At 40.3% G+C, this 24,015-nt stretch overlaps 2 protein-coding genes across 3 annotated transcripts in view; one reads left to right on the plus strand and one right to left on the minus strand.

The window, feature by feature from the left end:
* LOC108244660 overlaps positions 1-8,636 on the plus strand; it is a 13,174-nt gene extending 4,538 nt beyond the window's left edge. Inside the window, exons 3-9 of one of the 2 annotated variants that reach the window (XM_017431044.3) lie at positions 194-285; positions 2,240-2,456; positions 4,124-4,245; positions 5,111-5,222; positions 5,383-5,584; positions 7,057-7,383; positions 7,487-8,636. In XM_017431044.3, the coding sequence (XP_017286533.1) occupies positions 194-285; positions 2,240-2,456; positions 4,124-4,245; positions 5,111-5,222; positions 5,383-5,584; positions 7,057-7,383; positions 7,487-7,622 (1,208 nt within the window). In that variant the 3' untranslated portion in view covers positions 7,623-8,636. The remainder of the gene's footprint in view (positions 1-193; positions 286-2,239; positions 2,457-4,123; positions 4,246-5,110; positions 5,223-5,382; positions 5,585-7,056; positions 7,384-7,486) is intronic. The other variant, XM_037973859.1, reaches the window with a different exon arrangement.
* A 2,137-nt stretch (positions 8,637-10,773) lies between these two features.
* The window catches only part of si:zfos-464b6.2, a 25,922-nt gene continuing 12,680 nt past the window's right edge, over positions 10,774-24,015 (minus strand). Inside the window, exons 2-9 of the mRNA XM_017431087.3 lie at positions 19,946-20,016; positions 18,702-18,796; positions 16,192-16,408; positions 15,862-15,983; positions 15,502-15,613; positions 13,568-13,769; positions 12,232-12,546; positions 10,774-12,130 (exon numbers count right to left, since the gene is read on the minus strand). Coding sequence (XP_017286576.1) covers positions 11,992-12,130; positions 12,232-12,546; positions 13,568-13,769; positions 15,502-15,613; positions 15,862-15,983; positions 16,192-16,408; positions 18,702-18,796; positions 19,946-20,016 — 1,273 coding nt within the window. The 3' untranslated portion in view covers positions 10,774-11,991. The remainder of the gene's footprint in view (positions 12,131-12,231; positions 12,547-13,567; positions 13,770-15,501; positions 15,614-15,861; positions 15,984-16,191; positions 16,409-18,701; positions 18,797-19,945; positions 20,017-24,015) is intronic.

The raw sequence follows: 24,015 nt of genomic DNA on the forward strand, positions 1-24,015 counted from the left end.
CTCTTCTACAAATCAGCTTCTGTTCCACTTTTTGCATCTTCATTAAACTTCAGCTGTTCAGCATATCTTCAGCCGCTTTCAGCAAAATCATTCAGCAAAAAAAGCATTCACACTGCATTTTTGCAGGAAATGCAACTTCTCTAGTTCTTAATCATGTACATTTAAAGTTGTGTAATTTTGTTTAATCTTGCAGTTCTCCCAGGACAATCTGCATCTCTGCTGAAGGTCAGTAGTACAAAAACTCTGCTGATATCTGCTTATCTGGAGCATCGTACAGAAAAGACGGTGAGATCCAGCAGAAAACACCCAGAGACAAAGAATGAAGAGCTAAGATAAAAGCAAGAAACTTCTGTTAATGCCTTTTTACTTAACAGTCCGTCCAGGAAGTTGCCAGTCTGGTCTTGTGAGATCGTTTGACAAACTCTTTTTTTGTCATGCAAATACCTGTAACAGCCCTGCAGACATGTAAAATGTCATGTCATGGTACTTTATTACAACTAGCCATCCTTTTGTTGGTGGGGCAACATTAGCTTTAAATCCTGAATCGCTAACCACACACTGCAAATAAGTTTAAAAAAAACTATGAGAATGAATTACCAAAAACAAAACATTTTAAAACACTAAGTTGACATATAAAAAAACAATGCACAGCAAGCTAAGTAATAAAAAAAGAACAATATTTATTATGAATACATTTTTATTCTTTTTTTTATTCTTGTTTTAAGAAGAGCCCTGCCTCCCTGCCCAGGGACCAGCTGGACCGGATTCTTCTCTTGATACTTTTTGTTTGCAGTCATTGAACAAAAAATAATAAAGTCCACCCTTTTTCAGTTCTAGAGTTTTACATGTTAGGGCGTTAAAAAAAAGCTCTATAAACAATAATTAAAACATCATAAAATCAGCTAAACTAATGCTCGCAAGGTGTCAAAGGCCAAGCAGGAGAAATGGGTATTTAAAAGCAGACAAAGACACAGATGCCTGTCTGAAGTGAAAAGGATTTTTGAAAAGGAGGTTTTTGTTTAGGATCTGGAGCAGATGACCAAAGACAACCTGTGTTTATGTAATATTTTAACAGATCAGATACGTAGGGCAGAGCAAGACCAAGGAAGCAAAAACAGGTTTTTTAAAAAGTCCACTCTAACCTTTAGGTTTGTGATATTTGGCCAAAACCTCGGATTTCAGTCGTTTCCTCACTGAATTTGGAACATCACACAACACATGCACAAAGAAGGAGAATAAACACTGAAACCAGTGAAATTTTATATTCTGACTGAGTGTTTGGGTTTGTATTGTTATGAAAGTATCAGCTGTACATTTTAAATGTAATATATTTGTCAGGATTTGGGTTTTGTTTTTTCTTTGAGATTTCATTTATTGTTTTCATGTTCTGTCTTTGTATTGTCTCTAGTCTCCCATTCCCGTTCTCATTCCTTGCCTCACCTTTTTGTCTTACGTTTAGTTTTGCTGCACTGTCTCCGCCCGTCATGACAATATACTGTATTTCCCACAAGCCATCACCCTTTTAAACAACTAACTAGTTATTCACGTTTTACGTCATGTAACATCAAGCTGTCGAAATGATTCATACTGCATGTCAAATCTGTACTACTTGAGAGACACAACCAGCTGGAGGCAAATTCCTTGTGTGTTCTTTACAGGCCAGTAACTATGATTCAACAATGGTAAATGGCTTGCACTTATACAGCGCTTTATCTAGTCCAAGGACCCCAAAGTGCTTTACACTACAGTCATTCACCCATTCATCCACACATTCACTCACTGATGGCAGTAAGCTACATTGTAGCCACAGCTGCCCTGGGGCGGGCTGACAGACAGGCTGCCCAAGGACACAACGGCTGAGACAGCTGGAGCGGGGGCTCGAACCAGCAACCCTCCGATTACAGGACAGAGTAATCCTCCTGTGCCACCGCCACCCCCAATCACAGATAACCTCTCTTTAGGAAAGGTCTAGGTCTTTGTTAAGGTCATCACACCCCTCAATCCCCTTGCAGTTTGAACTACTGGAAGTAGGAAGTGATTCAGGTTTTAAGACCAAAGAAATATTTAGCCTGGTAGCCTATTCAGAGAAATCTGTGTAGTCCAGCATCTAAAGTCTGTGTCTTGGAAATAAAAAATATCTGCATTTAATACAATTTGTTTATACATTCATAATATACAATGATGTTTTGGCTGTTATTCTAACCACATAAATTTGAAACATTTTTTCTTCTCATGCAAGGTTTCTGTTATTGCGATAGTACTACGCAGCGAGAACGTATCCTTCCACTGTCATCTACGCTGTCAAGACCAGCTGCACGTTTCTAACGGTGTGAAGAACACCCTCAAACATCACTTTAACTTTCCTTACGGGACAGCTGCCATCATGTGTCCACTCCCTCCAGGCTGTGAGACACCAACTCATGTCGCTGTGACCTCAGCCACTACCAAACCTGAAGGTATCGATGTTCACAACGCGGATATTTAGTCGTGCTGGCCGCATCACTCCATAACGTTTGACTATGAGTGAACTAGATCAACAGTTCAGTTCATACTAACATATCCAAACATTATTGGTCTTATGATCTTCTGATGCTGAAATACAACTATCTTAGTTGTAAAGCTTGAAACTCTGTGCTTTTTTAGTTTAAATTGAGAAAACGTCTTGAATGAGCAACAAAACCTCTTTAAAATCGAAAAAATGAAAGAAGAAAATAAATTAACTTGCCTCTAAAAAAATATTTTAGGCTCCCCACGTTCTAAATGTCTGAGATCCACATCAACATGTTGTCGTTCAGCGCCTTATGAAAGAAAACCTCTTTAAAGATCTTCTCAGTCTGGACATGTTCAGGTCAGGAAACAGTGGAAGCAAATCTTTACCCTCGCAGAGTGGCTCCTGTCCACATGTGTGTTGTGAACCTGATAAAGGCTTATGACTGCGTCCCTTGTGGGATTTTTGTGGGGCTGCTGCAGGAGTATGAGGAGGGTCACTTGTATGGCTTATCTCCCTGAAAGACCAAAGTAAGTACTGTGTCTCAGCATAAACTCGAGTTCCCTGATCCTGTTTGCGGGGTTTATCATCAGGAGCTCAAGGTGCAGTCTTGGAGAGAAGGGTGTCCGGTTTGGAAACTGTAAGGTTGCATCTTGACTTTTTACAGATGGTGTGGTTCTGTTTGCAACCTCCAACTTTCAGCATGCACATGCAAGCAGCTGGAGTGAGGGCTCCTTCAAATCTGAGGCCATGTTTATCTTCTGGATACCATGGAATATCCCTTCTGGGTTTGGGATAAGTCTCTGCTTCAAGCCGAGAAGTTTAACTGTCATGGGAACTTGTTCACAAGTGATGGTGAGATAAAGTGAGAGATGCCAAGCCAGATAAGTCCCTTTTCTGCAGTAATGAGAGCACTGCAGTGTTTGTGTGTAAAAAGTAAAGACGGAAGGTGAAGCTTTTGATTCACTGGGTCATGCACAATCCAGCCTTCACCTGTTGCCACCTGTTGGATCATAACTAAAGTAATGAGATCCCAGACACAAGCAGCTGAAATAATCTTTCATAAAGTGTCTGGCTTCATCTCTACAGTATGTGAAAGAAGGGTCATCATTTCAGGGGAGCTCACAGCTGTTCCAAATCAAAACAAGTCCGAGGAAGTGGTTCGGCCATCTCATTAGGATTTATCTTCTTCTTGGAGATGTTTCAGCATGTCTTTCAGAGAGAAGACACCCCCAGGAAGGTCCAAAACCTGTTACAGAAAATGATTTGTCCTCTCTGAGCTGGACACACCTCAGAATGCCATGGGATGGGCTGGAGAGTGAGGGATGTCTGGGTTTTCCTCCCTGACCTGCTGCCTCTGCAACCTGACCCTGGATCAGAGATTTAAAACATATAGGGTACCTGTTAGCCAAGTTTAAAAAAACAAATACACACCCAGTTCAGTTGTGAAGCTTTATATGTTATCAGAAATTTAGCACACAAGTCAAAGTGATCCAAGTGAAGATGACTTATTTCTATAACAGTGGCTGGATATGATGTGTTTATTTGATGAATGACTACAGGGTTTAATTATTTGTGTCATTTCAGATAATTAAATATGACTTCTTAAAATTTACATTTTGTGTGTTCTTTTAGGATTCATTGCATCTGACCATCAGTTTCTGGAGGTTAAAAATCAGAAGGAACTGACCGGCCCCTTTCTGTATAACTTCACAGTTTGTTTCTCCACCATGTTTGATTTTACTAACGTCCTGCAGGTAAAACGATGTTACATCTTTATGAAATGCCAAACAAAACAACAAAATGTCAAGCTAACAAAGGTTTTTTAGAGTAAAGTGAACACAACATGTCTTTATTTTTCCTAATAGTTCAGTTTTGTAAGTGCTGTTAAGTGCCTTAGTTATGAGCGGTATCTTTATTTAATAGACACAAGTCGGAGATCTCATTTTGGAGAAATGGTCAAATTTATATTGAGTAAAGGACCAGAGCCAATTCAAGAGCACATTTCTAATATCTAAAGCAACTTCAACTCATACCAGCGTTTGTGTTGTAAAGTTAACTGTGTGTACTCTGTAGGAGTTTACCTCGAATATTGGTTGTCAGACGTTTGGGATTCAGGCGTCAAAAAGTGGTTAAATATTTCAAACCTTTGTAAAACAGAAGAAAAGAAATGTTAAACAAAGGAGAGGGCCTAACCAGGTGGTTTAGCAATCATTTAAGCCGTAAAACATGTAACCATAGCACTCCATATACTGGTCTTGTTAGGTCACAAAACCCAAATATTTCACAGGATGAATCATGTGACTGTCCCAACAACAACGGTATATAACCAAGGAAACCTTTTGGATGAGATGTTAAAACCTCTCCAAGAAATAAAATAGGAACTCCAGTCTCGTTTTGGTTTGAGTTCTGGATCAGGAGAGCTTTCACAGGAGTTGTTCCATCTTTCAAACCAACAGTTCTTCCTCTGTATAACCAGGCTCATTTATTCTCCTCATATATGTTGAACTTCATCACAGGCAGTTAAAGGCGGCACTTAAAAAACTGAATTATGCGTTTAAATCTTTACGGTTTCACTACTTTCTTAAAGTGAAGACTGTAAAGAGCTGTGTTGTGTTGCAGCTGGTGCAGAGTTTGGAGATGCTTCAGTTACTGGGAGTGAACAGAGTTGTTGTTTACAAGACAAACTGCAGCGCTGATACACAACGTGTGCTGGACTACTACACAACCACAGGTTGAGTGTAATGATTTATATGGCTCTCTTGTCTTAAGCAGCCCATTGTACATTCTCATTTACTGGGCTGCTTTAACTGGATTATATAAATTAATCAGGACATTTCTGGTCGCTGTATAAAATAATCTTAAACCACATGTTCTTTTTTCTGTCTCCTCAGGTTTAGTTGAGGTGATTCCTTGGTCTCTGTCAAACTATCTGAATGTATCTCGAGGTTTTATATCTTCTAAAGAGCCTGCTGACCTCCACTACTTTGGTCAGATTTCTGCTCTGAATGACTTCCTGTACAGATACATGTACAAGTCCAGATACGTGGCTCTGCACGACCCTGATGAGCTCATACTGCCACAATCAGTCGACAGGTAGTTTTCTTTACAAAGGAAATTTGCTGTGCTGTTTTAAGTCTCGCACATGACTTAAAAGTGATTATTTCCAACAGTTAAAGAAAATCTGTAAACTTTTTTGAAGAATTAATCTCAAATATGTAATATGTAATGCAATCAGTATGAGCTTAAAGGAAATTTAATAGATTATAAATGGTGCCATCATTTGATGCTGTGTTGCTCCAACAGATTAAAAATGTTCTGCTCTTAAAATTTGTTTATATGGCACCGATCCACAACAAATATCATATTTAATTATTTGCAATCCAAATTCAGTACAAAACTATGGTGGCTGACAGACGCAAATCTACAGCAAACAGCTAAACGTGCCACAAACACGTGAATGATGCAAACTGGAGGTCGGACTCAGCGGCGTCTTCCTGCTGACCCGGTTCTGGAGGTGAGATGTGGGTCAGCTCACCTCAGTGTCTTCTTAATAAAATTACAAAAAAAAGAACAAAACCTTCGTGTCTCCTGCCTCCTAGGACCATCAGCAAATTACCGAACCAATGACACATGAAAAATAAATATTAATAACCTCTTTGTCATGTGAATGCATGACCAGAAGTTAATGTTGAATCATTTCATTAAACTGGACAAATAAGACTTACCTAGTTGCATCTGATTTTAAAGCATTTTATTTTATTTTTTTTGTTCTTTCTTGGTCAGAAGTTCACAAGACATGGAAGTTATTTAATTTTTATTTTTCAAGTGTCATTGGTTTGGTAATTTGCTGATGGTCCTTCAGTCTATTTTCTGTGATTGCAGCATTTTTCTTTTGCTGCACTTTTTCTTTGCATTCATTCTTTGTGGTTGTGTGTGTTGGAGTTTGCATCATCCACGTGTTTGTGTGGCGTTTAACTGTTTGCTTTGCGTTTTCCACTCTGCAAACAGATCTGGACTCGAAACCACAGTCAGTTCAGTTCAACTTGAGTACAAGCAGAGAAACTGCATTTTCGGCAAAAAGGAGTGCTAAATGACTGCAGACATTCTCTGAAGAAGCTGAAAGAAGCTCAAAGGAGAAAAAAGCAAGCTAAAAGCTGAAAACAATAAAATGTAGAATTAGCAGCTTTAGAATAAAAGTAGCAGAATTAGCAGAAGCAATAGATTTCCAAGAGAACAATAAAGGATTTGAAGATATCAGTGTATTTTTGTTGGAAATATTTTTGTAAATAAAGTTTAAAATAAAACTTATAAAAAACATAAGTAGCTCGATGCCAAAAAACTTGGGGAAAAATAAAAGCAGAAAAACAAATATCTATAGTCAAACAATCATAATAATGTGGAGCTGCTTGACCCAGAGGCCAGGTGGTCATGTTCCAGTTAAAGAGTTGGTGGTTCGATCCCCACAGATGGGAAAGAGAAACTTTGTAAAGCACTTTGCAGAACCTGGAGAGGTTAAAAAGGCACTTTTTACCATTTACCATGATACAACCCTATTCTCTCCACAGCTGGCTGAAGTTGTTGCCTCTGCTGGAGAAGAAATTCGGTGCTGACAAGTGTTACATGTTCGAGAATAACGTGTTCCCCAAGGATGTTGTGCTGCCCCCTCCAAAACCTCAGCCTCTGCCCCTGCAGGCCCAGTGGGAGAACGTGTCAGGGGTGAATATCCTGGCTCACCTGTACAAAGAACCCACAACAGCCAAATTCAAATGGACCAGATTTAAGACCATCGTCAACCCGCGAGCTGTGTTCAGTTTAACTGTCCACGGGGTGCTGAGCTCCCAACGAGGCTGTGTCTGGATCAACGGGAACATAGCACGGATGTACCACACCAGGTAAGATAATCCACCTGTGTACCTGCACTGAGCCAGTCTGACAGCCACCAGCAGCAGGCTGAGGAGACACTAACACTTGTGTTTTTGTTTTTTATCTTTGCAGATCTCAGGTACAAAAACTGACACCGGACGAGCTGATTTATGATGGCCGACTCCTGAGCTACAGCACAAACCTCACACCGGCTGTTAATACTGCACTCAGGAAGATTGGACTTGTACCTGAAGGCAACACGAAGTAGATCCAAACTGTCTGAGGTCTCTGCTTTGGTTTCCAGGTCAAACTCAGACATGCAAAGACTGTAAAGCTGGAAGACTGCGTCTGTCTGAGTTTTTGTGGCTCCAGAGTTCGTGTATGGTTCGTTCTTTGGTTATTCCGTTTAAAAAAAAACGAGAAAAATGAAAAATCTGGTGGTGTTTTTGTTAGAAAACGAGAATATCAAAAATAAAAAAGGGAAAGTTTTTTAGTGCACCATCTGGGACTGTCTGAAGGAACATGTTTCCCCGGTGTCAGGAGCACTGCAGCGATTTCTCCTTAAATCCAGTTCTAATGTAAAATATGACCCATTACTGGATGAAGGATATTTCTAGTTGCTAGTTTTTGGTAGTTGTCTAAAATAATCATCTCTAGCTTATGTATTAAATACTTTAAAATATTCCTTTTTCATTCTGTGATATATGAGAACATAGTTCCTCTCTTTTCAGAGCAGAAAAAAATGCTTTTAGAACCATCAAAGGGGAACCCAGGTCTGAAAAAATCGGTTCCCCCTCCATTACATGGGAACGATTTAATTTACCAACAAGTCTTTAACTCTGTTTATTCCTCTCATTGTGGACAACAAGTCCTGTGGATTTGGAAACATTTGCTTTTTATTTGCTAAAGTTACCAGGGGGAACCAAATATTTCAGCCGTCTTAAATAATCGATTCCCCCTCCAGAACATGGGAACAAATTAGTTTGATTTTATTTTTATTACTACCAGTATTATAACTGTTTTTCCTGCAGGTGGTGCCCCAAACAAGTGCATAATAAATTAATTAAATTAGTTTTATATATTACATGCTTACCCTTACAACAGAGACCTCAAGAGGGAGTTGTCTACCAGTGTTTTTTATAAAGATATGTCTATTAATCAGTGTAAAGTTGTGTATTACCACCATTGAGATTCTGTATAAATGTCATTAATGCTTTTCAGATTACAAGAGCTTCAAAACATGAAAATCTAATGTCCAAAATAAAATATCTCAAACTGCAAATCTAAGTCCTTAGTTTCATTATGACATAAAAAACACAAAAGTACCATAAAATAAATATAATAAAAGTCCTAGAGTTCCTTGAATGAATGCATATCACCCACTGACTTTAGACTAAGATTATCTGAGTAATAGTAGAGTTGTAGCTGTTTTGGTCAAATCTTAAAAAAGAAAAGAGTTAATCAGTTTTAAACGTACGTTCAATGATTACTTTCTAAAAGTTTAAAATCCAAAAGAAAATGAATTCTCTGTTGTGGTTTGAATTTTTTTAAGCTGCACTTTTCTTGCTAAAATAGTGACTCCATATGTATTTCGTAGCTCGTTTTCAAATCGTAAAATACCGTGAACCTGGACTAAAACTGTGAAGCATGAGCAGAAATGTGGACCGAACCGTGAACGATGATGAGCTTTTTTTAAATTAGATGTGAGACTTCTGAGCAGGAGATGCTGCGGTTTTCTTGTAACCGAGGCGAGTACGAGGAACGGGAGATGTGGGAATTTCAGTGGCATGGATTCCCTCAGCGGGAAGCGGTTTGATTTTTCTGGTGACTCCGGCTGTAAAAACGCAGAGAGGCTCAGATGAGTCAAAATTCATAGTTCTGTGCTGTATAATGCACCCACTCCTAAACAGGTCATGAAATGTCTCATCTGTGCTCAGCAGCCCTCCTGTGAGAGTTCATCACCTGCCTCCTGCATTATGCATCCTGCAACTTTGCCCCCAGAATGGCTCCACCTCCCACAAACAGCACCGTTCTCCTGCAGCGACACGGAGGCTCCTTCTGCCTCCTCTCTCATGTCTTGAATGCCAATTTGACAACACAAAGTGGGCATTAGGTGAGGCTCCATCTCCTTTCACCAGGGTGACCTCCTGACCTCCGTTCTGCTTTATGAGCCAATTAGGTGGGAGAAAAAGCAGAGAGTCGCAGCATCGACTGTGATTCCTGTGGCGTCTACTCTCACTCTTCAAGGTGCGAATCGTGGATCTGATTCACATTTCTGTCTCACCTCTTTGCTCCCTGTGGGTCAAATGCATGAAACTCTGCAAAGGTTCACAGCTGGGAAGTCTGTGAAGCACATCTGGGTGCTTACACTGTGCCTGGTGTGTGTGTGTGTGTGTGAGAGCGCAGTCCTTGGAACAGCTCAGACACTGTGTAGAACCGTCAAGTTCCCAGGCCTCTGGTGGAGGAACCGCCCATGTGGAATAATAAGGATGATTATCAGGTGTGGTGCAGAAGGAGGCAAACCCAGTGTGCAGAAAATAAATAATTTGTTTTAAAATAAACAAAAAAACAAAAACAAATCGCTGACGAGGTAGCACAAACAAAACAAACTCAATCCAGAGACCGAACAGACGTGAGCGGAAGCAGGCAGTAAGGGAAACGGACGATGAACCAGCGAGTAAATTGAGGAAATGACCAGGTTTTAAAGCAGAGAGGAATTCAATGTGGAGAGACTCACACAGAGAAAAGCTACAATTAAATAGTTTTATTCGACATGATTATCTAATTCTTTACTTTAATCTTATTTCCCCATTAATAAAAGAGTAATTTAAAGGACAGCCACAGCACTGAAGCAAATCAACAAACATTTCCTTGGCTTCAGTCTCCGGCCTGTAAGCAAGTCTGGGACCCAGGAGCTGCCCTGACCGGGTAATTACCCAAATTAGTCCAGATTCTTCCTTCTTTACCTGCATGCCAGGTACTGCAGCCACCACACCCATAAAAAACATGTAATTAACACCCCCGTCAAGTGTTAAGGAAAAATCTTAAACATGAAAGGGAAATATGTTTGACACTCGGTGCACATTCTCTGGCTCTGTGTCAAAATCACAAAGAAGAAAATTTACATTTTACCGTTCTGTATTAACCGAGGATAGAAAACAAAAACAAAATGAAGGCTGGAAGAAAAGGAAACAGACAATGATTAAAACACGACACTCAGGCCCATTGGAGGAAAACTCAAGGTGAATGAATTTCTCTCATTAATTCGTTAAAGATAAACTAAAAGACGCCTCTTCATCAGTCTGTGAAACTGTGTGGTACAGTGTTGGATATCATTTCAAAGAGATGAAGAACAGAAGTCGACTGACTAACAGGATTTCCTTTGAAAGAGAACAATAAAGAGACGGTTTCAGCCCAGATTCAGATAAAGTAGGTTTATCAGTGGCTATAACAGTTATCTGTTCAAATAAAGAGGAACGAGTTTAACACAAGGGATTAAAAACAAGGTGCGAAGGTTGAGAGGCACCAAGGTGGGGTTTCATAAACCTAAAATTAAATAATATGACAAATATGAGTTACAAACACAAAAAGTCATTGCACCCAGCTCCTGAACATTTTGATATATGATTGACTAAAACAGCATAAAGTGTGCAGGTTGCAAAGGATATACGGGAAAATAAAAACAGATAATGTAAATGCTGACTCATCAAATACACACCGGCAAAGAATTTAACAGAAACTGTATAATTACCAGCCTGTAAACACGTTGTGTTTACATGCAAATCTGTACCATGTGACCATGACACTGCTTCATTTCTTTACAACTCTGATCTGTTTCTAGTGCAGCTCCAGAGTTTAACTCATAAAGGATATTTGTCTCCAGCTGCAGTTAACTGTGTTCAGCCCTCAAAGGTTCATTATGTCCTAAAATACTGTCTGTGCTGACGCTTCACCACAAGCATCAGACAGCCTTAGGAGCTGAAGAGCCCTCTGAAGGAAAGGTCACATCTGAAGGAAGCAACATGGACGGTAGCAGCTAAGAGCAGCAAAGGGTTATCTCCTGAGTTCAAAGGTCACATGGCTCTAATGAGACGTTAGAAGGTCATGTTTATATAAAATTAAATTGATTTATCAAGTATGTTTAAAAAACAATTGTCACTGGCCAAAGTACTACACAAAAAACAAACAGTGCAAAAAAATACTAAACATGAGACCATAAAAAAAACAATTAAAAAGAGAAGATGGACCTCAGGACAAATAAAGACCTGATCCCCTCTGAGGACCAGCCTGGACCTCAGGACAAATAAAGACCTGATCCTCTCTGAGGACCAGCCTGGACCTCAGGACAAATAAAGACCTGATCCCCTCTGAGGACCAGCCTGGACCTCAGAAAAAATAAAGACCTGATCCTCTCTGAGGACCAGGCTGGACCTCAGGACAACTAAAGACCCGATCACCTCTGAGGACCAGGCTGGACCTCAGGAAAACTAAAGGCCTGATCCTCTCTGAGGACCAGCCTGGACCTCAGAAAAAATAAAGACCTGATCCTCTCTGAGGACCAGTCTGGACATCAGGACAACTAAAGACCTGATCACCTCTGAGGACCAGGCTGGACCTCAGGACAAGAACCACAGAGTTCACATGGTGTTGTCTGCAGGTAGCAGTCCAGTCTGTCTCAGTTGATTGCTGACAGCTGGTATGAGACGGTCGCTGAAGCTCAGTATTCTGCCGTCGTAAATCATCTGCTCTGGTTTGTGTTGGGGGGGTCCTCGAGATCTGCAGGGACAACAAGTAGAACCACAACAGGTGAGTCTTCAGGCTGCTGTTTCTCAGACAGGATGTGTACGGGTGGTTTTAAAATAAAAGCATCAACTTACTTTACGTGGTACATCCGTGCTACATTCCTGTCGACGCTGGCGCAGCCTTTCTTTGAGCTCAGAACTCCGTGGACGGTTGTACTGAACACAGCTCGAGGGTTGACGATGGTCTTATAGTTTTGAGACAAGACGGGTTCTCTGTACAGGTGAGCCAGGAAGTTCATCCCGGATATGTTCTGCCACTGGTCCTGCGGGGGCAGAGTCTGGGGCGTCGGAGGAAGCAACATGAACTCACTGGGGAACCAGTTGTTCTGAAATACGTAGCACTTGTCAGCACCGAGTTTCTTCTCCAACAGTGGCAGCAATTCCAACCAGCTGGAGTGAGAACAGTTTAAAAAAGTAGAACACTTTTAAAGCTCAGCGAATAAAATAAAACCAGAAGTTATACTGCACCATGAAAGGATGTTCATGCCACAGCCTGTCTTAGGTTTAGTAGTAAGAATATGACAAAAACAACTAATTCTATTTAAATTAAAGGCCCAGCGTCACATCGTCCGCTGCCATTCATGCCGGAGTTTTAGACTAAGACCGTTTTCTGTTGTAGATGTTTAGGTCAAACCGTGAAAACATGTCTGCACAATCTCACGTGATATTACAAAATGTCATTAAGAATGACTCTCAGCTGCTACCACACCAAGTTTTAGCTCTGTATCTGTAAAACTGACCTACAGTAGTTATAGCTTTTTGTGTGTTGGCTAATGTCGATTAGCTGTGGTGGCCATCTTAAACTGAATTGGTTCTAAAGGTGAATTACTGTAGATCATTGGTGTCCAATCCTGGTCCTGGAGGACCACTATCCTGCAGATGTTTCTCTGCTCCTCAGCAGGTCTTCAAGCTCTGCAGAAGCCTGTTAATCACCCAGTCACTCAAATCAGGTGTGTCAAAGCAGAGAAACATCTAAAACCTGCAGGACACCGGCTCTCCAGGACCAGGATTGGACACCCCTGATGAAGATGATTACTTTGATTAAAATCTATCCAGTTGTTTACTAGTTAATACCAAAGCCATAAACAAAGCTCCATCTCAGTTATTACCACACCAAACTTTGGTTCTGTAGCTGTAAAGTTAACTGAGTTAGTCACTCATGTGTTTTTTAAGGTCAGTTGGCTGTGGCAGCCATTTTGAATGATGTTGACTCCAAAAGTTGGAGATGAACATAAAATGATTGCTTTCTGCAGACGTGGTTCATGAGATATACACACATAAACAAAAACATTACTGTCTTCCTTTGTCTTTTGGCGCCGAACAATAAATACTGACCATATTAGGTAGTTTTCAGTCATCCATGACATCGAAAACAGCACAAAGTCACTTTATTAGGAGAAGAAAACTCTACCTGTCGACTTTCTGGGGCAGTATGAGCTCATCAGGATCATGCAGAGCCACGTATCTGGACTTGTACATGTATCTGTACAGGAAGTCATTCAGAGCAGAAATCTGACCAAAGTAGTGGAGATCAGCAGGAAACTGATGATGGAAAGCTCTTCGAGATACATTCAGATAGTTTGAAAGAGACCAAGGAATCACCTCGACTAAACCTGAGAAAAAAGATCAAGTAGTCTCTGTTATAGCTTCAAAAACTCTTTCATTTGAATTAACATTTTTTAATCAAATTATTGCAATTCAGCTAAAATATATATTCAGTATTTTATACCTCTACAAACTTCATTACAGTTAGTTTTACTGATTTGCATTAATTTGATTAAAAGAAATAAAAACCGGCTAAAACCGGTTTCTGTGGCATGAACTAAAACCCTTTCACTTCCTGAAATGTAGCTGAAGTTCAAAACTAAAGACCCCAATTAAATGACTGTAATCACTGCCCTGTTGGTAATCTTACTGTTTTGTTGCCTGCTTCAGAGTTTCAGATTCAGATTTATTTATTTAAAACAGAGACATTCGTATTAAGGAACCCAGCTGCAGCCCAAGTCTAGCTTCCACCTGTTTGCTGCTCTGCAGGTTGATGTTAGGACTTATAATTACACGAAAGGCTTTATAAAAGTGAGGAGACTCCAGACGGAAGTGGACACGACATAATGCAATAAAAGAGAATTAAGTTAAAAATTACAGATCAGATAAAGCCTAGGATGACACCTGGAGGTGAACTGGTTTTTTTGTTTTGATTAAAAGTAATAATTCTTCAAAAATACTTCAAAGTAATAAAGTTAAATGGGGGAAAAACTACTTTCAAAAAATTTAAAACTAAATAAAAAGTGGTGCTTAAACTTTCAGGCCGTCACGGACCAGGTCAAAAGTATGGTGGTGGCAGCATCATGCTGTGGGAATGCTTTAATCAGCAGGGACTGGGAAACTGGTCAGATTTCAAGAAAAGATGGACGGAACAAAATCCAGAGAAATTCTTGAGGGTAACCTGTTGGAGTCTTGCAGAGACCTGAGACAGAGACGGAGGTCCAGCTGGACAATGATCCTGAACCCTCTGCTGAGGAACACAAAGCTGGTTTTAAGGAGAACCGGTTAAAGGCCCCGGAACGGTCCTGTTGATCCTCGATCCACCTGAGAATCTCAGGTTGGATTTAAAGACTGTTGGACACAAGCAGCACCCATCCAACCTGAAGGAGCTACAGATGTTTGGTCATGAAGAGTGGACAGAAACTCCTGAGGTCAGAAGATCATAGAGACGGACCTGAAGAGACACGATGCTGGAACTGATGTGAGAGGAGGCGAAAGGGTTGAGTATACACCCATCACTGTTCAATTTTAATTCAAGTTTATTTCACCTCATTTAACTTCATTACTTTTTTAGAATTATTTTTTTAATCAAATTAAAAATCCAATTTAATTCCAGGTTTTAAGGCAACAAAATAGAGAATTTACCAAGAGAGGGACACTTTCAGAAGGCACGGTAAAACTCTGAGACTGATAAAACGTTCCTTTCTTCTGCTGGAATTATGATTCCATCCCGTCTTTTTCATAAATGTTCTTTAATCTGCTTCGAGCCTGATTCACCAACACGAGCTTCATGAACCTAAAAGCTGAAAAAACTAAGTTCCTTTTAATATTCAATAACCTTTGGAACTCCTGATCCTGTTGTTTATATCATTTTTGATTTTCAATGTGGAACAGCTCCATAACAACCTGACTTATTAGGGCTTTATTAGAATTCCACATTATATTAGACTGATGTCTCTTGTACTAACTACATATTAAACATATTTGACTTTTTATACTTCTTGTTCCTGTTTGGTTAGCACTGGACTGAGAATGGGCTGCTAATGTAGATAAACAGAAATATAGATCATTATACTCAACCTTTGTTTGTGTAGTAGTCCAGCACACGTTGTGTATCAACACTGCAGTTAGTTTTATATATGACAACTCTGTTCACTCCCAGTAACTGAAGCATCTCCAAACTCTGCACCAGCTGCAACACAATACAGGCATTTGGTTCTACACTCGAAACGGAAAATAATGTCTCCAATAAGATGTCTCAAAGTGAAAACACCTGATTTCTGTGTCTCTGTGAGACATTGTAGGAAATAAAGTTACCAAATAACCTGTAAGTATTCAATATTGTTAGAAAATGTGTCCCATTTCTTGTTCAGTTTACTTTACAAAACTTATTTTTGCATCTGTGTGGATTTTTTCAGAGAAAGTGTGACGTGACGTTACCTGCAGGATGTTGGTGAAGTTGTACATGGTGGAGAAACAGACGGTGAAGTTGTAAGGGAAGGAGTCGGTCACTTCCTTTTGGTTCTTAACCTCCAGAAACCCTTCATCAGTTTTATCCAAATCTAAGAAAACACACAAAGACACACATTAGGAATTTAAATAAACAGAAATAATCCCCCAATTTAATCATCAGATCCAAACATTTACATCCTGCTTGATCAAATAACTTCATCCTTGGGGAGTAAAATAACTCGGAGGATGGTTGTAGTCTCAGATGGGAAGATGAAAAACAAAAGATATAAATATGTATGTATAGTATAGCATCATTGCCTTCGTGTTTGGTGTTCGTTGAGGTGACAGCGACGTGACTTGGCGTCTCGCAGCCTGAGGGGAGGGAACACATGATGTCTGTTGTCCCGTAGGGAAAGTTAAAGTGATCTTCGTGGATGCTGATGACGCCTTTCGAGATGTGCAGCTTCTCCTGGCAGCGTAGGTGGCACTCAAAGGCTACTTTCTGGCTCCGCAGCATTATTGCTATGATACGAACCTGGCAGGAGAAGAAAACTTAGGATAAAGAAAATAACCTTAAACTTTTTGTGGTTAAAATAATTACCAAACTGCAATGTACCTTATAATGTGAATTGCAATTAGAAACTGATTTTAAATCCATTTATTTTATTTTTAAACATGCTCAGTGTGTACAGCATGTGTGGTGAGTTTTTTTAAAATAAAAGGTTATAATAATTTGTTTTTTTGAGTGAGGGACAGAGTCAGTTGTTTGCATGTAAAACAAATGTGTCCTGTAGTTTCTCTGTCATGCAGGAAGTGCCAAATCCAAAATGTTTTAAAATGCAAAGCAAGGGATTGTTGGTGCAGAAGCTGGAGAGGTGAGCCTGCAACCAGGAGGTCACAGGTTTGAATCCCCAGACCAGAGCTAAATTTACTATAAAATATAAATCTATTAAGGAAATTAAGAAGAGAGAGGACCCAAACCGGACTCGTTCTCGCTCGTTCGGTTTGTAAAATGCAGTGAGAGAGACAGCCAAAGAGAAAAGGTGGAGCAGACAGGACCAGGACAAAATGGAAGGAAGCTGTGGCTGCTGATGCAGCAAACTTCTGTACATTAATGTTTGTTCATCAGGGAGCAGCTGAGACAGAAACATCTGGATCAGCACAACCAGCTGAATGATGTTAGATCCACTGTGAGGAACCTAAAGGCGCCAAAACTGTTTACAGCTTTTACAAAAGATACTGAAGGTTTTAGAATATGGTTAATAAATAGCATCAGAAAACAAACAGTTTAATGCTGAAATCCTTGTATTATATTATTTTATTTAACCTTTATTTTAGCAGGTAGAATTCCATTATATGAACATAGCCCAAGCTTATAAATAGTTGATTAGTGAAAATGAATAGACGGGAAATTATGGGTGGCTTTTGGATTCTTCCTTACAGAGGTGAAGAAGAAAGCAGTCTCATTTTTTTGCAAGTTTTTTTTAAATAAGTGAGTAAAACTTTGTTTAATGTTAAAGAAAATAGTTTCATGTCATAGAGAATAAACCAACACAATTGTCATGTTCCTCGTGAGTTTAAAAGGGTTTATGCAGGCAACCTAATTTCAGTTTATGTGATTTGAGATCAGATTATTGCACCACAGCAGAAACATTTAGATTGTAGGTATTCAGCTGATGATGTGTGCAGACGGTTGGTATTCAAAGTGAGCTTAACTTATTTCGGTCTTGGTGTTTTGCATTAATCGGGTGGTGGCCTGGGATGGTGTCAGATTCACGGCCTGTCTGCCCCTGGTCACGTGCACTCACGTGCACCGATAATGGTAGTTTGTGATCAATGCATTTGATGTGATGTGTTTTTTATTAAAGCACCTTTTTGGCCATTTTCCACCCAGATTCTACAGAAATAAATTAAATCTGATTCTATGAAACTCCACATCTGGTGTTCCAGTTGTTTTTATTTGTGTCATTCTGGCCTGTTTGTTGTTGTTCCATAAACAATAATCCCGTCGGCTCAATGACGGATTGTTTAAAGAAGCTACATGTCTTTGCTTGCCAGCGCAGGTGTCTTTTAGTCTTCTTTTTCTTTGTGTTCCCTCTTCAGGTGTCTCCACAGTGAGTCCTCCTCCTCCATCTAACTCTGTCCTCCATGTCCTCTCTAACTGCATCCATATGTGTCCTCTTTGTCTCTAACATCCTTCTGTCCCTCCTCTGCACGTACAAACCATCTCAGTCTTTATCTCCTAGTCCTTCAACCTGTGCTGGACCTCTAAGGACCTCATTCCTCATCCTGTCCATCCTCGTCCCTCCTAAGGAGAACCTCAACATCTTCAGCTCTGACACTTCCTGTTCTGTCTCCAAACCAGACAACATGGCTGCTCTCACCACTGTCCGTAAACCTTTCCTTTGACCTTTGCTCACTCCTGAAACTTTTCTCCGTCCTGCCTGGACTCTCTCCTTCACCTCTTTGCCTCCCTCCCCGTCCTCCTGGACAGTTGAAGTCCTGCATCTTTGTGACCTCTGACCTTGAAGCCTCACAGTTCCACCTGCCTCCCTCTCAGTCACACACAGGTACTCTGTCCTTCTACAGCTGCCTTTCATCCCTTATCTTTCAAGTGCAAACCTCCACCTCTCCCTTTCAGTCAAAGATGTGTAACATTAACAAAATGCACCCTGACATGTTTTACTTTGGCATTTCCCAGACAAGTTTGGTTTCATTCTAGTTTGTTGGGGTTTTTTGATTGTTTTAGACTTGTCATTCTAGACCAGTTTTTTTAATTTTCTTGTAAGTAGAACTTTTGGTTTAAGTTAATCTGTGATTTCACCCACCTGTTTCTGGGTTGTACGATGCTCCAAATATGCAGATATCAGCAGCGCCCGTGTGCCATTCACCCTCACAAGAGACGCTGGTTGACCTTCAAGAACTGCAAGAGTGAATTATGAGACATTAATCAAACTGAATTTCCCTTTTTTATCAATAGTTAAGAAACTCATTCATCTACACTCACACAACAAATCCAGGTGAGATAAATGGGAAGCAGAAATTCAGAAATTAGTCACTCTTTTTTGGTTCTCAGCTGGAAAAAGGTCTAAGTCTCCGCCTCAAGCAGAGCAGTTCAAGTATCTGGAGGCGCTTTCACAAACCAGTCCTTTTTCATGCTGCCTCTGGCTGTTCATAAGTCACACATGGAGTCAGCCACATCTCGCACAGGTGTGAGCTTTCAGAAATAAACCAGAGGAGGTGTGGAGCACAACGCACTAAACGTGTGACGAATGACTCCCTCACATCGTTTTCAAAACATGACCAATTAACTCACTTTACCAATTCTCTTTGTGGTTAACTACTACAAAGTTGCTGTGCGCCATAATTGGTCCTCCCTTGGTAATAAATCTGTTTGTTGTTTAATCCTGCCATCGGGTGGCTGCACAGACCATAAATCATCACATTATTGAGCCGTGAAGCCAGCTTATCTTTTCACACGTCGATCATTTGGGCTCTGTTACTATAAAGATGCATCAGCGGTTCTTTTAAGAATATTTTCAATAAAATATTCTTAAAAGGTTGGCCCATAATCAGGTTTTTAATTTGGGTTCATTGTTACCCTTATGAGGTCTGAAAAGACTTATGGGAAATCAGACAGGAAAGATGCCAGTTAGTCGAGTTTGTGGCAAAAGTTTTATTCCTAAAAATATAATTAAAATATTTGCCTGGGTTTCTGTTTTGTCTCGTCCCATGAAATAAGTGCCTCGTTCTACCCCTACTGGCCGGGCTCAGCCTTAGAGATAAGGTGAGGAGCTCGGAGACGAGTCCCTGCTCCTCCACACTGAAGGACAGGTCAGAGGTCAGAGGAGGAGGTTCAGGTGTCTGAGAAGGAATCATCCTGGGTGGAAAACCAGTCACAGCCTACTAGGTGGAACAGCACAGCAGACCCAAAACTCGCTGAAGGGGAGGTCTGGGTTTCCCTCCACGGTCCGACCGCAGATCAGCAGCAGAAGACGGATGGATGGAGCTCTGAGCAGCGCTGCTGAAACAGAATGATTCAAAGCAATAAAGGGCTGTTGTGTCAATTTACCTGTACTTCCTGTAATGTTTGCAGAGGGAATTTGACCAAAGGGGGGCTGCAGCTGCATGGTCCAAACTTGCCTGTAAAAAAAAATAAAAACTACAATTATTTGGTAGAATTCATGGATTCTGGCTGGAGTCCATCATAGGAGGTGAGGAAGAGCATTCAACCCTGGAAGCATAGGGAGGTTTTTAACACAGTTCAGCTGAGAGGAAAACTGGAAGCTTGACTTTCAGCTAACTAACCAACAGCCTCATGACCAAAGGGCTAATCAACCAGCTAAAGTTTAAAAGCCCTGGTTTAGGTCAGTGTTTGCCTACTGGCAGACCCGGGGCTATAGTTGGCCTTCAAGCTAATAACATCGAACACAGGACTAATAATCTGATATTCAACATTCAGAGTGCAAACTTCTGCCAAACCCACAGAGTCGTAAAAAACCTGCAGGCTCCAGATCACCATCCACATTTATTCACTTGTTTTGTGTGACGGCCCCAACATTTCCTTAAGAACTCAAACTCTGTTCATTTGTTTGGAAGCAATCTTGCTGATGGACAGACAGACAGACAGACAGACAGGCAGACAGACGGACAAAAAAATGAACTTGTTTGTGTTATTTTGTTGTTCAGACAGTAATCATTTGTTCAACTCGATGGTGAATCCTAAAGCAGATAAATTACAGAAGTTGGGAGTTTAAATGTCTCCTCTGGGATATAACTCTACAGAGCTGCTGTGATTAATCTGATAAGTCTGATCAGATGAAGTGTCCGATCAGTAACTGATATCCAGCAAGGATATCATTTAAAATTAAGATTTCATGTTTTTATATGTGGTTTGACTGCTGTATTTTTTAAACCTCCTGAACACAAAGTTCCTGTCATTCAGCTGTGAGGACGGAGGGAAAGAATCAGGACAGACAGGAAGGAGACAGGTTGGTGTAGGAACAGCCACTTCATACCAGGTGATTAATTCTGAAATATTATTTATATGGAAAAAGTGAAATAGCAAGATGTGAAATTCATTTAAAGTTATTAAGTAATACTTGTTTGACCATGTGACTCAGAGAAGAACACAGGCAAGAGAAGAAGGAGACAGCCATGAGGTCGGTGATCAGCTGCTGTAGAGGAGAGCAGAGATGATATCAGGTAGGAATAACTCAGTTAGTTATTTTGGGAAAAATAGTCAATCACCACAAAGGAGAATGTGGAACAGAGAGGTGCAGATGATGATGATGATGATGATGAGGGAGAGGAGAGGTGCAGAAGAGAGGGTTGGGGCAAGGTCTTACTCTGAAGATCCATCTGAATGGCCTTCACCACAGGAAGTGGGGGACTCATTGAGGCCGTACATGGTGGAGAATGGCCCACAGAAATATTCCGATGGGCCAAATCCAATAAGTCCATGAATAAGATTTATTTACGTAAATAGGTGAAAGTACCCCTCAGAAAGTAGGTAGTTGCACCCCTGCATGTCCACTTTGCAAATGAATCATCCGTGTGCAAAGCTGCTGCTGATCCGTCCTGGATTACAGAGCAGGATGTAAATATAATGTAAATATAATTTGAATGTATTGTTTTTTTCACTGACTCTGTAGTGCTGATATACATAATAAATCACTCTATGAAGTCTAATCAGTGCATTAAACTCCATTCATACACTGATGGGGCACATCAGAGGCGGTGAGGGGTTCAGTGTCCTGCCCAGGGACACTTCGACGTGTGACTGGATGCCAGTGGAATCAAACCTCTGACTCTCCTGTTGGAGGTTCAACTGCTCTAACCACTGATCCACAGCTGCCCATCAAACGTGTGAGGTGCCAGTTTCTAACATATACAGTAGCTCTTGCAAGGTCCACATTTATACCCGGTAGTTTTTCCATGACATGAGAGGTCCTCCTTTACCCTCACATACAGATTTCCATTTTTTTTATATTGAAAGACGTGTTCAGATTGTAAGAATCAAGCTCCTTAGAAGAATCTATTCCACACACATGGAGAGTACAAACTGCAGCGCTGGACCACAGATCTGACCAGCTGCATCACCAGTCGGACGGTTGTGGCCCCGACTCCTGGGCAGAGTTCACAGATTTCTTCAGGTCCTGGTCAACGCCTCCTGATCCTCACAGCATGACCAGCCCTCTGCCAATAATCCCTGTTACTCTGGATTGTAGGATCCATGGTGCTTTGCTTGTTGGTTGAGGTAGGCGTGTAACTAATATATCTTTCTAGGATAAACAAAACAGAAGTTTACTACTCTGAGAAGCCGTGGTGATTAACTCCTCAGCCCCGTTTCTCTTCAGAAACACAACAACTTAATCATACAAGAAGCACCAACAATGCTGCAAATTAAAAATGAAACATAAAAGTATAAAAGATAAATGAAATATAATCAGGAAAGGATAAAAATATGTTTCAATACAGTAACCATCTTTATTAGACAATAGATACAAGTTCTTCCCTTTACCTTTTGTAAAGAAACTATTTCACCTGTGTAATGCATCCTGTCTCTTTTTACTCGATACCTTCCATTTGCTCGGTCACCATCATTATGTTGTGCCTTCTCAAATTAAATGCTCACGCCTAGTAAAACACTACACACAATGTATAAATTGTTGTCCCTCTGTTTACTTCTTCTGTTGTTTTCATGAAATAAGACTTCCTGTATTGTTTTCAGAAACTTCGGTGTTGGTTGATGTTCTGCAACATCAACCTTATCATTGTGCCTAAGCAGCAAATGTCTAGACATTTTATATGTTATCATATAAAAAATAAACTCAGGGTAACAAAAGAAAAGTCACCAGAAAAAGGTCAGACACTAATATTCAAACAGACTGACATCTTTTCCACGACCACAGATTGTGTCTTTCAACATGGTTGTTTAGGAAATGAGAAGCAGCTCATTGCAGCAGTTGGGGTTAAATAACTTGTTGCCACCTCAGGCATATTTGCTCATGCAGTAATATTCCAACAGGTGGTTCGTACCTAATTGCTTAAATCCGGCTGGCGACTTTTCTTCTTTTTTTTTTGGCCAGGCAGTGTATATAAGAGGGAAATGTTAACCTGAGTTTATTTTTTATATGATAACATATAAAATGTCTAGACATTTGCTGCGTATATATAAACCTGTCACTTTAAGAAGTGGGGAATTATATCCCTCCTACTGGCAGGTGAGGCGCAGCCCCACCGAAATATAAAAATAAAAAACATCCGCCCCGTAAAGTAGTTCCTCCTAATAAACAATGCGCATTACTTAATTACTTAGCTTGTTGTTTTGTTCTGTGTTTCTCAATTATTTCGACCATTTAAAATGAAATTCTTTTTTTTTTTCTTTCTCTCAGTGTTTGAGCTGTTTGCAGTTCTCTGCAGGTACAGGTGAGCAGATTTAACTTGTCTCCTGTCCGCAGGGCAGTTAAAATCTTCCTCCCTGTGCACACATTCTGCTACGACAAACGTTACACCTCAAATTAAAATCCTCCCGTTTCCGGTGGAGGTTTCTGTTTGTCTGAATTAATTATCAGACCAAGACATGAACTTCACCCCCGCGAGGGAAAAAGGACAAAAACTTCAGAAAATAAATAAGAAGCAACATATAGCCTGATGTTTACACAGAAAATGTAATAATTGTAACATTCAATAACCAGGAAATCCATGTTCTCCCACCAAACTTTATGCGCAGGAGCCGCTCATGATTGGTTGGTTAAAATATTTTTATTCTTTTGTTTTGGGTCGAGGTTGTTTCTCTGACAATTAAATCAGAGAAACAAACACCACCTGAAACACCTAAACAGTAATTTTTTTAAATTAATATTTCTGCAATAATCAAACGGAAATTGTGGGAAACTTCTGTGAAGTAATTCTAAAGAATATAAAACTTTTTCCGACCTGCTTACAAACATAACAGAGACGGTTGATTGTTCGGGTTTTTGTTTTTTGTTTTTTCTGGACAACTTTTAGGTCCTCAGAAATGTAACGTCCAGCTTTTAGAGCCAAACTTTCAGTTCCAAGTGTAAATTGATGATTTCCACCCACCTGAAGGTCCAGGCCAGCAGGATAAGCGGGACTGTGACGAATAAAAGAGTGATC

The sequence above is a fragment of the Kryptolebias marmoratus genome, linkage group LG2 (genome assembly GCF_001649575.2).
Source record: "Kryptolebias marmoratus isolate JLee-2015 linkage group LG2, ASM164957v2, whole genome shotgun sequence".
Lineage (NCBI taxonomy): Eukaryota > Metazoa > Chordata > Actinopteri > Cyprinodontiformes > Rivulidae > Kryptolebias > Kryptolebias marmoratus.